The 13448-nt window shown below is 63.5% G+C and overlaps 2 protein-coding genes across 3 annotated transcripts in view; one reads left to right on the plus strand and one right to left on the minus strand.

Annotated features, from left to right (window-relative positions):
• Positions 1-2854, minus strand: part of KCNT1 (potassium channel, subfamily T, member 1) — an 84691-nt gene extending 81837 nt beyond the window's left edge. For both annotated transcript variants that reach the window (XM_006900581.1, XM_006900580.1), the window contains exon 1: positions 2742-2854. In XM_006900581.1, the coding sequence (XP_006900643.1) occupies positions 2742-2854 (113 nt within the window). The remainder of the gene's footprint in view (positions 1-2741) is intronic.
• SOHLH1 (spermatogenesis and oogenesis specific basic helix-loop-helix 1) lies at positions 2853-10675 on the plus strand. Its single transcript, XM_006900639.1, has 14 exons — positions 2853-2904; positions 3012-3189; positions 3399-3568; positions 3672-3725; positions 3815-3831; positions 4797-5113; positions 5310-5426; positions 5751-5898; positions 6392-6507; positions 7455-7567; positions 8712-8786; positions 9180-9354; positions 9814-9884; positions 10473-10675. The coding sequence occupies exons 1-14, from the start codon at positions 2853-2855 to the stop codon at positions 10673-10675; spliced, it is 1806 nt and encodes a 601-aa protein (XP_006900701.1).
• Positions 10676-13448: the final 2773 nt, after the last annotated feature.

Raw genomic sequence — 13448 nt, forward strand, 5'->3', positions numbered from 1 at the left:
TAGCCGGCCCAGGCCAGATGGCAGACCCTCCTCCCGGCCCTATCAGCCCCGTTCATAGGACTGGCCACTTCCTGCTGGCACAAAAGCACTGCTCCCTAATATAGGCAGGGAGGAGGGGGAGGGGTGGAGAGGGAGGATCAGTGCAGGAGGAGGGGAGGGGAGGGAGTAGCCGTGTAGAAGGGAGGGGGAAGGGAGAGGAGGAGTGGTGCAGAAAGAGGGGAGGGGAGGGGAGGGAGCAGCGCAGAAAGAAGGGGGAGGGGGAGAAGAGGAGTGGTGCAGAAGGAGGGGGAGGATGAGGGGGAGGAAGAGGGGAAAGGAGGAAGGGGGAGGGGAAGAGGACACAGAATGGACAGGGGCCATGGAACCCAGCCACTTTTCAAGAAAAGCCAGCAGGGTACTCCGTGGGGGGGAAGGGGAAATAAATGAAGGTAGGACGGTGAGGGGACAGGCACAGCATGGCGACCACCCCTTCCCAGACAGCTGCCCCTCACAGTGACCGTCCCCAGGCAGAGGGAGCAGCATAACTGGACCACCTCTCCTGCCACGTTTCTTCCTCAGGAAACTGGACTTCTGCACCATAGAGGAGGCAGCCAGGCTCCCCTACTCACAGTAAGTGCTGACCTCAGGACAGCTGTCCCCCATCCCATCACTGTCCCCCACAGGCAGAAGCCCCCCAGGAAGGAGCTGCACCCCAGCACCAGCACCTGGGCTGGCAGCATGATCCCGGTCAACCTAGGCCGGATGATCCCCAGAGAGCAGGACATAGGGCTCCACCAGCACCCCTCGTGGTTGGCTCCCACATGACGGCTCCCCAAGGATAGAATCCTTCACAATGAGCCCCCCACGATGGGTCCCCTCAACGAGCCCCCCAAAATGGGCCTCCCAGGATGGACTCTCCAACAATAGAACCTCCCATGACGGCCTCATTCCCCTCAGGACGAGCCCCCCACAATGGACTCCCTTACTTTGAGGCTCTTCACAATAAGCTCCCCACAATGGCCCTCTCATGACGAACTCCCCTCAGGATAAGCACTGAGTTCCCAAGGGGGGCCCTTCCTAGGCCAAGCTCATCCCAAGCTGTCCACTGGGACCAGCCAAGGCCCCTCAAAGGTAGCTCCCAAGACTGGGACATGCAGACAGGTCTACTGCTAAAGGGTGCCGGGGAGGGGCCCTCTGTAGTTGTACTGGGAGGCTCCCACTCTCTCACCGTCACCAACATTTTTCCCTTTTTCCAAGAGGGGAGACCCTCTGTGCTGTCCCTCACCCCCTGAGCAGGCTGGGCTGCTGATGGCCTGTGTCCATCATGACCCTTGCCCCTGGCTTCAGAGTCACGCCCCCAGGAGAGTCCCCAGAGTCCCTACTCATGTCCCTGCTTGTCAAGAGGGCCCTGGGGCCACCTCTCAAACTCCAGGGCTTGAGGTGGGCTCCTCTAGTGGTCAGTGCTGACCTTTCACCAGCAAAGGCTCCCTGAGGGCCGACTCTGCTCCTCCCCAGGCTCATCTACGCTGACCTTCCTGATCAACTCTGACCTTCTCCCCAACCTTGACCCCTCCTAGGGAGTCCTCATCCCCCTGACCTCTGGGATTCCCCACCCATGATGATCTCCCCTGGGGGTCCCCATCCCTTGACCACTCAGATTTTAGCCATGGTTCTGGACATCTGGGAGAACACGAAGGCCTCCAGGGACAGCGACGTCTGCAGGGACAGAGGCCACCTCTGCACAGCTGTCCCACTGAGATCAAGGGTGGGCAGGCAGCAGGATGGGCAGCGCAGGGGGGCAGGGCTGGGATGACAAGTGACTCCTGAGGGCCCTGCACCTGGCAGACCCTTCCTAGCAACCCTGAGGGGTGGGGTACCATCGTGTGCTCACTTTGGGGGACAGGTCGCTCTTTGAACTCTGTTGCTCACTCGGGTCCTGTCTCCACCTGCAGATAGCGGGCTAGTGTTGGAGAAGTCCCCTCAGTCACCCCTCCCCCACCTAGTCATCTCCCCAACACATCCTACAACAGGTAGAAGCCCCCCTTCTGTTAGCCCGGTCCCCTCACCAGGAATGACCCTTAACCACTGAGCCCTCACTCGCGCATATTTCTCTGGGAAAACAGCCCACAGAGAAAAGCACCCCTGGAGGTCTGCTGCCACCCAGCTTGTCCTCTCCTGCTAGCGGCTCTGGACCCGTGAAGCCCGGCCCCCTCCTGCCAGACCGCACCTCCCGGCACCTGGAAAGCACCGGGGCTATGAAAGTGGCAGAGCTTCGCCCGAAGGGGGCGCCCATGCCTCTCCCCCGCAGCTATCAGAGGGGTACTGGGGATCCCAAGGGGGTGGAGTGAACTGGGGACAGAACGCGGGGTAGGAGGGGAGGGGTCCTGGAAGGATGGGGTGTCCTGGGGGTGGGGTGTCCCGGGGGTGAGATGTCCCCCTGGATGGATGAGGTTTCTGGAGGGCAGGGTGTCCCGGGAGGATGGGGTGTTCTGGGAAGCCGTGGTGCCCTAGAGGTTGAGGTGTCCTGGAGGATGGTGTCCTGGGGAGTGGTTTTTCTAGGGCAGATGTTTCTGCGGGTGGTGGCTCTAGGAGTGGGGTCCCTAGGAGACAGTGTATCCTGGGGGACAGGGGTCTTGTGGGCGAATGCCGGGGGGTGAGTATCCTGGGGGCATGAAGGACGTAGGGAGGGTCCTAGGAGCTGGAGTCTTGGGGCAAACCGGATGGGGTTTTCGCGCGGAGCGGGAGGCCGCCGCTGCCCGTACCTTGAGCTGCATCTGCCGTCGTCGAACTCGAAAGTCCGGTTGGTGTAGCCCGTGCCGCGCGCCCCGTTGGTGTAGACGCCCCCCAGGCTGCGCGCCCCGTCGGGGAGCGGCATGGAGCCGGGGGTCTGGGCCGCGCGCCGCGCCGGCCGGGTTTGCGCGGAGGGTCCGCACAGGCTCGGGACCGGAAGTCGAGGGAGAAGCGAGTCGCGAGACCTGAGACTTGTCCGCGGAGCCCCTTCGCGTTTTCCGGCGCGCGCTCCTCCGGGGCAGGGAAGCGGGGCCGGGGTCCGGCTCGGGCGCCTGTGCGCGTGCGCCCCCGTTCCGCCGCGCTGGGAACCGCGGCCACTTGGGGTTTAGACAGGGACTGCGCGGAATCAGGGACCCGACCACGCTCCCGGGGGCGCGCCCCTCCGCGAACCATCGCTGCGCTCGCCCCAGGCAACCTGCCGTGAGCTCTTTGAGCCAATCCGAGCGCGCTGCCAGCTCCTGGGGGTTCAATGGCCTGTGGGGTGGTCGTGGAGGCCAGGATGTTTAAAGCAGAGAGGCGCACGTCCTCGCCCTGCTGACATCTGCTCTCTCCACTCAGACACTGTCACTTGGCAGACCATATATGGCAGGACCCTTGAGCTCCCCAATTCCTCAGAGCACCCTTTCCAGGGCAGTGAGGGACTGTCCTGGGCGGCCTGGAGAGGCAGCCTGTGATGGGGTCTGGTCAGTGGCTCAAATGGAGGAGCTGGCCGAATTCCAGGGCCCCAGGAGGCCCCAGCTGAGGGAGGGACTCCTGGGGAACCCCGGGGAGGGGAGCTGGTGCACACCGGGGTACTCAGGTGAGGCACAGCCAGGCTGCAAGCAGTCCCAGGGAGGCCGTGGCCAGGTCTCTTACCCCGCAGTCCTCTGGCCCTCTGCTGTCTGTCCATGGGTGTCCCACAGCCTGCATTCCCCTATCAGACAGCACGGTGCATGGGGCTGTGTGCCTGGTGGCTGGTAGATGATGACATGAATGTTGTGGAGGGGCACTTCTGAGCCTGGTGACACTGCTGAGGACACCATGGAGGCCCTTCTGCCATCTGCAGAGGCAGAAGAGGGCCAGGTGAGGTTCTGCAGGGGCTGCCCTACCCACCTCAACAACCTGGAGATGGGCCTGGCCCACCCTTGTCTCTTCAGGTGTGAGACTCCTCCAACGCTGAGAGGACCCCGTGTCCCGGTTTCCTGGCCTCAACACTCCGCTTCACACCCTCTGCAAAAAATAGCAGCTGGGCCGTGGCAGAGGTGATGCCACGGGGCAGGTGCTGGTGGCCAGCTGGCAGGAGGGCCTGGGTGGCGGAGCAGCAGACTGACCTCTTAGACTCCCCTAAGCATCGGTCGCCTTGTCTCCGCCATCCCCACATCACCTGAGCCCCAGACCTCAACCCCTTCTCTGCATAGCCCATTCATTACAGGTATCCACATGTCACCGCAGCTGGCTTGTCCCTGGAGTCCGGCCAGAAACCCTGGCTTGACCCCCTACCCCATCTGCCTTCAGGCTGCTGAACAGTGACTGGCAGACGGCCCAGCACCCACACATCACAGGACACCCCTCTCCCACCCACGGCCCAGCACTTCCTGTTGGGCATTCTTGGCTTCATCTCTCGTTCTGGGTCAGGCCGCGACAACGCAGTGACAGGACCTTTGAGAGAGAAGAAGGGGGCCAAGTCCTACTTTTGGGGAGATGGACCAGCCGTGACACCCGTGCAGTCACAGCTGAGCCACGGCCAGGAGCTCAGGAAGCAAGGATGGCCCTCCAGAGCCCAGACAGTGGCCTGTGCACATCCAGGACTGTCCCAGAGTAGACCCTCTGAGTCCTCCTCAGTTGGCTTGGCCACTGCAGTCCCAGGACATTCACACCCCAAGATGCTCCCCCCAGAAAGAGTCCTTCCTTTCAAGCACTTAAATGCTCGGCCTGCCCCATCCCTCCCCCAGGGCACGTCCTCCCTCCCTGCACCACCTCGTCCCCTCTCAGATTGCCCCAGCACAAAGTTGGGTCCTGCCTGAGACTCTGGAGTCCTGCACTCCTAGGCCCTGGACGCCATGGACAGCGCTGAGGCTCGCGGGTGCGCAGAGCGCGATCTTCCCACCCAGAAGGAGAGCGGAGGGCCCTGGGGACCAGGTGGGGGGCATCTGCCGTGGACGGGGCACCGGGGCCAGCAGGTGCGGACTGGGCAGCGCACCTGTGCGGGCGGCGCACACGTGGGAGGACACGTGCTGGGGGCGGGGCGCGCGTGGGCCCCGCCCGGCCCCGCCCCGCTCCCTCCATACGGCTGCGCGGTCATGGCGTCTGGGGGTCTGGAGCCGGGACGGGGGAGCCTTGGATCCCGAAGGTCTGCAGGCAGCAGGTGAGAAGCAGGGTGGCAGCTGGCGGCCGCGTGTGTCCTGACCCAGTTCCTCGGACGGGGGCATCTGCGTCCTGGCCTCGTCGCCAGCCCCACCCCGCCCGGCCCACCTGCCTGCGGCCAGGGTGTGGACACACGTTTCGGGGACCCTGGCACCGCGCTGGCGGACGTCGCCAGGTGCTCTTTGCTCTCTTGTCAGGAGCACACGCCCCCTCGACACCCTGGTCAGCTGTGAGGACCCCACTCAGGGTCCCCGAGCGCCCGAGGCCCAGGGTTCCGGCCGCCGCCGAAACGTGCTTAAGGAGCGGGAGCGCAGGTGAGGGACCTGGGGTGCGGCAGGCAGGGGGGCACGAGCCGCTTAGAGGGGTTCGGGTCGCAGGCCCGGTGTCTGGTGCCCAAGCCAAGGAGGCTAACGTGGGCAGGTGCTGGAGCCCCTCTGGGCCCGAGGTCGTGGGTTAGGAGGTTGGGGGTCCCTGACTGCTTCGCACCCTGATGACACCCCAGGGCAGTGGGGCCCTGGCACCCTGACCGAGGCCGCTCGGGGAGAGGCCCCTCCGGCTCCGGCGGGCACGCGGAGCGCTGTCACCGTCCAGGGGCCGGTGTGGTGGCCGGCACAGGGACCCTTTGCTTATCGGGACAGGAAGCGGATAGCCGTGAGCTGTGAGCGGCTCCGGGCGCTGCTGCCCTGCTTCGCCTCGCGGCGGGAGGACATGGCCTCAATCCTGGAGATGGCAGTGCAGTTCCTGAGGCTGGCCCATGCCCTGGTGCCCACCGCCGGGCAGCATGCGGTGAGTCCTGGCCACTCCTGGCCGCCCCTGCCCCTCACGAAGCGCAGGCCCCTCCCGGCTCCCTGGGCCTCCTGCCCCCACCTGTTCTGGTGTCACACCGGGGGCCCAAGTCAGCCTCCACTGGTCACTCACCCTGTTCTCATGGTGCTAGGGCATCACCTGGTGAGTGTCCTCCAAGTGGACCTTGTCCTACCCCTGCTGATTGGCCCATCCAGGCCCTGGCCTGCACGTGACCCTGACATTCAGCGCAGTTGCCTCAACTCTCACAGAGCTGCAGCTGGGGACCAACTTGGGGACCTGAGCCACTGACCAATGGCAGGACAGGGGCTCCCTGCAGTGTGGCCGGCCTCAGAGGCAGGGGGCAGGTGTACAGTACGAAGCTGAACCCTGTGGGTGGCCCCCGAGGCCTGTCAAGGTGCTGGCCTGGCCACCACTGCTGTCCCCTTGCCTCTTGTGGTCCTGTCTGCTGTCTCACTGTCCTGTCTGCTCCCAGGTGCCTGCCCCCTCCCTGGAAGTGTACCCTCGAAGGTGGCATTGCAGGACTCCGCTGGGGAGCCAGGCTGCAGTCAGCACGCCGGACTTGGGGACAGGCGAGCTCAGCCTAGCTAGGTTAGTGTCCCCAAGAGGCTGGCCCCGCAGAGCTGTGGTCGCACATCCCCGAGGACCTCCTTCAGGGAGGGTGGGAGCTCTGACCTTCTGGGCCCTAGCGACTGGGCATGGTGGGGTGATGGGAACCAGAGGGCAGGGGTGCAGTGTCCACTAAGGCAGCATGGCAGTGCTTTGGGGGCCTGAGGTGGGCAGCACACCCACACTGTTGTTTCTGACTATGGCCCCTTTGATCACCTTATGGCCCAGAGCCCTACGGTGACCCATGACCTCTTTGCGGCTCAGGGCTCCACTCTGACCCATGACCCCATTATGGCCCAGGCCCTTTGTGAAGACCAGGACCTGATGGACAGTGTCACCCTGTCTAGCTTGTGGAAAGCTCAGGGAAGACAGTCTTTCAGAAGGACAGGCCACTGACTCCAGGGGGTCCTGGCCACGTGCTTGGCCTTGCATGTCCGTGTGCCTCTTACACAGGCAGAGCTCTGTGGAAGGATCTGGAACTAACTGGGGACTGGGGAGGCCGGGGCAGAGAGGGAGAGCTGCGAGGTTGGAAGCTGCAGTCAGGCTGGTCCAGAGGGTCGAGGGAGCTGCTTTACTGTCAGGTGTAACCAGTGTCTTCCTAAGTGGTGAGGGCCCCATGCTTCTCCTGGCTTGAGGGGACACCCCAGTAAAGGAATAGGATCCTGGTCCATGCTCAGGGTGTCCTGGGGACAGTGTCCCGAGATCCCAGCTCAGAGGCACTGTCAGAAGACCTTGAGTGCTGGCCTTATTGGGCAGTCACGAGGGGTGGGGGCTAATTGCTTGGTGTTGCTTGTGAAGTGGGTACCCAGTACAGGGGTGGTCGCTCAGGGCAGGGTGCAGGATGGTCACGTGGGGTGGGGTGTGGTGGTCACTCGGGGTGGGGTGGGGTGAGTGGACATGGCACTAGAGCCCCTTGTGTCTTCTCACAGGCCACAGGAACCTTCACATGGGACACCCTTGGGTGTGGACGAGAGTGCAGCCCCCTCAGCACTGGCCGAGGTGCTGGGTGGGTCACCGGCTCCCCCTGGCCAGTTGGTACCTGGTGAGCAAAGCCTAGCTTTTGCTTCTTTACCCAGAGGTAAGCCAGGAGGGCTGTGCAGGTGAGAAAGGGGACTGTGCAGGTCTGGGGGAGGGGATCCTGGGGGCTGTGCAGGTGGGGGGAGGGGAGCCTGGGGGACTGTGCAGGTGTGGGGGAGGGGATCCTGAGGGGGGTGTGCAGGTCCAGGGAGAGGGGATCCTGGGGGATTTTGCAGGTAAGGGAGGAGATTCTGGGGGGCTGTGCAGTTGGGGGAGGGAATCCTGGGGGGGTGCAGGTCCAAGGAGAGGGGAGTTTGGGGGACTGTGCAGGTGGGGAGAGGGGATCCTGGGGGGTTATAAAGATGGGGGAGAGGATCCTGGGGGGTTTGCAGGTCCAGGGATAGGGGATCCTGGTGGATTTTGCAGGTCGGGGAGGGAGTCCTGGGGTGCTGTGCAGGTGGGGGAGGGGGTCCTGGTGGGCTGTGCAGGTGGAGGGGAGGAGATCCTGGTGGGCTGCAGGTGGGGGGGGCAACAGCGTGGTGGGCTGTAAAGGTGTTTTGCAACAGGGACTGGGTCTGCTTCAGAGGCAGATGTCCAAACGGCGGTGTGGGGAGGACTGTGCTTCCTGGAGGTGCTGGGACCCTCTTCCCTGTCCCTCCTGGCTCTGTCCGCCGTACTGGGCTTGCAGTGACAGCCTCTGCCGTGTCCTGAGGCTGTCGTCTTTGCATCTAGAAGGACAGCACTCAGAATTATCTGCAGAATCCCTGCATGCAGACAAGGCCACGTGCCCAGCTGCCAGCTCAGCCTTCAGCATATCCGTTTAGGAGACATGATTCAGCCCCTCACGTGGTCTCTGCTCCCCAAAGACAGGCCCTCACGCCCCCACGTTTACCCCTGGTTGCTGCTAGGAGCTCTGGGCACAGCGTTCCAGCCTCGGTGGCAGCGGGTGGTGGGGGCACCGTGATGTGGCTGTGTCCTGTCACTGGCTGTGTCTTGAGTCATGGCTCTCGCAGCCACAGCCCTCGCTGTGCCTGCTGGGCCTTTGTTCCCTGAGGCTGCCCAGCCTCGCTCTTGTCTGTGCTCTGTGGGTGGTTGTGTCCACTCTGTGGGGTTCCTCTGATGACGCTGTTGATTGCCCCCCCTGCCCTCTCCGCCTCTCTGTCTCTCAGGCAGTGATGACAATCAAATCCCCTGCATGTGCTCGTCACCCCCCCAGTATGATGGGGGTGTGCGTTCCTCAAAGGGTGGGTCTTGTTGTTCTTGGGGTCCCGTGGGGCTTGAGGACCCTTGTGAGTGGGCAGGGGTTCCCATGGGACTCCCGTGCCCACATGGTAGGGCAGTTGGCGTACAGGTGCTGAGGTCACATGCTAGGTGGGAAGGTGGCTGGGAACTAGCTTGAGGGTGAATGTAGTCAGATGGGGGAGTCAGCTCCTGTTTTGAGCACCTGGAGCTGAGCTGTACAGAGTGGACGCCTCCTCCAGAAAGACCCCTGGCCTTCATCTTTCTCTCCTCCATGCTGTGTGCTTGCACCTGCCTGACTTTGGGCCCTGTGGTCTGGAATTTCTGTTGGGGTACCTGGGAGTGGGCTCCACAGGACATGTGGGGGGCTGGCTGACCGACTCTGGCTTTTCTTGCAGTGCCCTCTAAGCTGAGCACCCCCACACTCCCTGGAGACCAGGCCTCTGAGGCACTGTGCCTGCCCTGGGATCCTCCCTCACGGCCCACCTCCCCTCTGATGAGTACTCTAGCTCAGAGCTGGCCTGGCCCGGCCGGGGGGACTAACAAAGCCGGGCTGCCCCCACTGAACGCCAGGTGGGTGCCCCTCACATGGACTCTGTGCTCAGGGCTTCTCACTCTGTGTCCAGCGGGTGGAGGAGCCCTGGTCAGCTCCATGTGACCAGATGTGGCATGTGCCTGACCATGCTTGGTCTCACTCATCCTCTTCGGCTGGGGCCGACCAGCTGTTAGTTAGTGAGCGCACCCTGGCTGGGGTGGGGGGCTGGCGCGGCCCCAGGCAGTCCGGCCAGCACTCTTACGTCTTCTGCCGGCCCCTCCTCAGGCCCAGGGCTCCCTCTGCAACACTACTGTCCTTCTCAGGCGTGGGGGACTCCTCTGTGCTCCAGGTGCCCCCGAGGGCCCGAGTGCTGTCCTGGGCATAGGGAGCAGAGCGTGGCCCTGCTTTTGGGTCTGACTCCTGCCGAGAGCCCAGGCCTCTGTTGGAGGGTTTGAGGTCAGCCGTGGGCTCAGGCGGGGTCTTCCCTTTCTGCCTAGCTCTGAGTCGGGACCTGAAGTGGACACAGACACAGCCTTCCTGCTGGCTGCCAGCCCTGACTGGTGGCGGGGTGAGTCGGGACAGGACAGGCGTGGGGTCAGTACGTAGCATGAGTGTTGGCTGCCATGGTGGACGGTAACCGAGGTCCAGCTGGCAGCGTGCGGGGTCCCTGCCTCAGCTCCTGGTCTCTCGTGCTGATGTAAGGGCCACGAGTGAAGGGAGGGTGTGTGGGGGTGACCGTGCGTGTGAGCCCGGGCACTGAGTGTCTTCAGGTGTGTGGGCACGTGTGTGAGCTTGAGTGTGGGTGTGAGTGCAGGTGTGAGCTGCGGAGGGCAGTGTTGAGTGGACACACGTGAGCTGCCTGTGGGTACAGAGGACGGGAGTGAGAGGAAGTGTGAGTGGGTGTCCCGGTGTGTGTGTGAACATGCGCACATGGGGGTGGGTGTGGATGGGGGTGAGCGCTTGGTGTCAGTGCTGAGGGCACCTGGGAGTGTGGACATGAGTGTGAAAGGGTGTGTTTAGGTGTGGGGGAGTGTGTGGGTGGGTCTGAGGGTGAGGAGGCGCCTGTGGAGCCCCCTCCCCCTGTCACACACACGTAAGCAAGAGCTGCCCGCGCTCTCAACGCCTGGCTGTGCTGATCCGTTCCCTTTGCTTCCAGGTTCCCTGGGGGCCCCCAGCGATGGGGCCCCTACCCCCGCGGACAGAGTGGAGCTGGACGCCCTGGGGGACACAGGTCCTGGTGTCCAGGAGCTGCAGGACAGCCTGCTGCAGCAGTGGGGCCGGGACCTGGGCTGTGCAGGGCTGGCACTACGTGAGGGACCAGACGCCCTCTTCCCAGACCTGTTCACCTGCCGGCCGTGAGCCCCAGGAGCACTGAGGGGCTTTTGGGTTCCACCAGCAGCCGTGCTGATTGCAGCCGCTGCCTGTCAAGGACATTTATCAGCAGAAGGGGACTTGGTGGGGTCTATAACCAGGATGACGTGTACGCAGAGCCGAGTGGCTCTGGCATCTGCCCTGGGATTTTGTTTCTGTGACTGTGGCCATGTGGGGCTCTAAATAAACTTGTGGGGTGCCTCAGGGAGGCTGCTCCCCACCCAGGCATCAGCGGGATTAAAGGTCTGTGGGGGATCACTCATCTTCTCTGTCCCCCCTGGAGCATCCAGACCTGGCGTGGGCTTCCACTCTGCATACCCAGGGGCTCCGGCTCCCTGTTCCCACCCCAGTCCTCTGTGGTTCAGTTTATGTGACCTGAGCCCTCGTCTGCAATCCGCCCTGGCCAGGGCTGCCCAGCGTTGAGTCAGATACCACCTTATTGATGATGGATTATTCGTCATTGGTGTCCCAGCTGCCTTTGTCACCCATGCAGGTGGGCAGGGGCTGGTGAGAGGCCCCCTGGAGCTGGGGAGGGGGCTGCCTGTCTTTGATGGCTAACCTGGCCCTTGTCCCTGCCCCAGGCGCCGCCCACCTCTCAGCCCGCTTCCACCCCCAACTGCCTCTGTCTTCTCTGGCCTCGTTAGGGGACCTCCACTAGCCCCACACACAGTCTTGTGAGCATAGTGCTACCCTGGCTGCTGGCTCTGCCTGCGCCCACGGCCCTCTGCTCCATTCATTCCCGCCTGAGTCATTGAGGACAGCAGTGGGAGGGGCAGGAGGAGCGACACCAGCTGAGGGCCTGGGGGTGAGTGCTGGGCAGCTGCGGGAGGTGGGGGGGAGAACCCGCTCTTGGCGGCGGGCTGCGTGTGCTCCTGTGCGCACACGCACCTCAGTGCAGACAGCGCTGTCTCCACGGAGGCCCCCCAGCCTGTGCCCTTGTGCCCACTCCCTTCCCCTCTGGAGTGGACAAGGACAGGCCTGTTGGCAGCTGCTCGGTGGGCAGTGACAGCAGCCCCTGCCACTAGGATTCCTGCACCAGAGGTCTGCAGACTGGCCACAGCTCCACCGCCAGGCTGCTTCCCCTGGTGCCTTCACAGCGGTCAAGGACACACCAGGTCCTAACCATGCTGCCCTGCACAGCCCCCGCCCCATAGGCCAGCTGGCCTTGCTGCCACCCCAAGAGGTCACGTTCTTTGACCTCAGCCTGTAGGGAGGTGGGGAGTTAATTCAGCATCTCTACCCCCATGCCAGGTGACTCCCCAGGGAAGGTGACATGACCTAACCCTGAGAGCAGAGCAGCTTTGAACTTGACCTCCATATTGGGCCATCTTCCCTCGTTCCAGACGTCCAGTCCCACTGCTGACCGTGCAGCCCCTGCTTACCATTGCCTGTGGCACAGGGACTCAGAGACCATTCAGCCTGCTGCCCGGGCCCTGTGCCCCGTGGTGCTGGCTCAGGGCCATTACCACACTCATGGGTCAGGCAGTAGGGGAAGGAGCGGGCAGCAGCGGCGGGCAGCGGGCCTGGCAGCCCGGGACAGGGTGGAGCAAGCTGTGCCTGTGAGCACCCCCACCCCAGCTGCTGTTTTGAGGCAAATTGCGGCTCTTGTTGGCTGCTGATTGTAAGGAGGCCTCTGGCTCCGCGTCACTTTGAAAGCGCTGAACAAGCTCACGTGCCGACGACAGGCTTGTGTTCAGGAGGGGGGCTGTCCACCCCCGGCTCTCCTGGAGACCTTTTTCTGCCCCCAGTTTTAGTCACTTGTCTGGAAGTAGGACATGGCCAAGCAGCACAGAGCAAGACCAGCAGCAGGGCCTCCCGCTTGGTGGGTCCAAGCTGCCCACACAGCAGCCAGTCTAAGCTGGATATGCTGGCAGGACAGGCTGGGCCTTGGTGATGGTCAGTGGGCCAGGCAGTGAGCTGGACCAGCCCCTCCAGGAGCTGTCGACTCATCCCCAGCCCCCTGCACCACCCACACCCTGACCCACTCCTCCTCCTCCTTCCCCCAAAACATTCTGGAACCTTCCTGACCCCTCTGGACACCTCCGGTGCCCCCTGAGCTCACACACTACATTGACCCTGAGGCCTGGCTGTAGCTTGAAGGCCTGGGGCTGGTTGTCTCCTCTCTGCAGGCCATGGATGGAGGGGACAGTTAATGCTCATGGACATTTGTGGGCCCTCAAGACAGTGAGACCCAGGAGGCCCAGCACAGGGAGGGGTGCTGGGAGAGTGGGCAGTGGGTGTAAGCCCTGATGGTCATCTGAAAGGGCACAGGGGGAGACAACTGGAGTGCCCTCCCACCTGAGGTCCTGGCCACTGCCTCACCTCCCCATTCCAGTGTGTCCACCCACAAGTGCAGGCCCCCGGCTCCTGCAGAGATGCTCCCCAAACGACAGGCCTTCATGCCCCATGTTTACCCCGTCAGCCAAGAGCTCTGGACAGTGTCCAGCCTCTGGAGTGGGTGACCGTGGTGTGGCCTGTGTCCTGTCGCCAGCTCTGTCTTGAGTCACAGAATGCAGCCACAGTCATCACCGCCCCCACAGGGCGATGGGGAGGGGAGGTGGGCTCTAGGTTGTACACTGGGCTGAGGTGGGAGTGAGAATACAGTCAGGCCAGCCTAGAGGGCTCCGTGGTGACCCGGGCCAGGAGGAGACCAGGGCACGCAGTGGGTCTCACGTGGGTCTGCCACTGAGTGTCCACCCAGTCTGTAACCTCGGACCTTGTCCTATGGGCCTGGTCTGGACCTTACCGGTCTAGGAGCATC

The sequence above is a fragment of the Elephantulus edwardii genome, unplaced genomic scaffold (assembly GCF_000299155.1).
Source record: "Elephantulus edwardii isolate Elephantulus edwardi_28Jun2011 unplaced genomic scaffold, EleEdw1.0 scaffold00289, whole genome shotgun sequence".
NCBI lineage: Eukaryota > Metazoa > Chordata > Mammalia > Macroscelidea > Macroscelididae > Elephantulus > Elephantulus edwardii.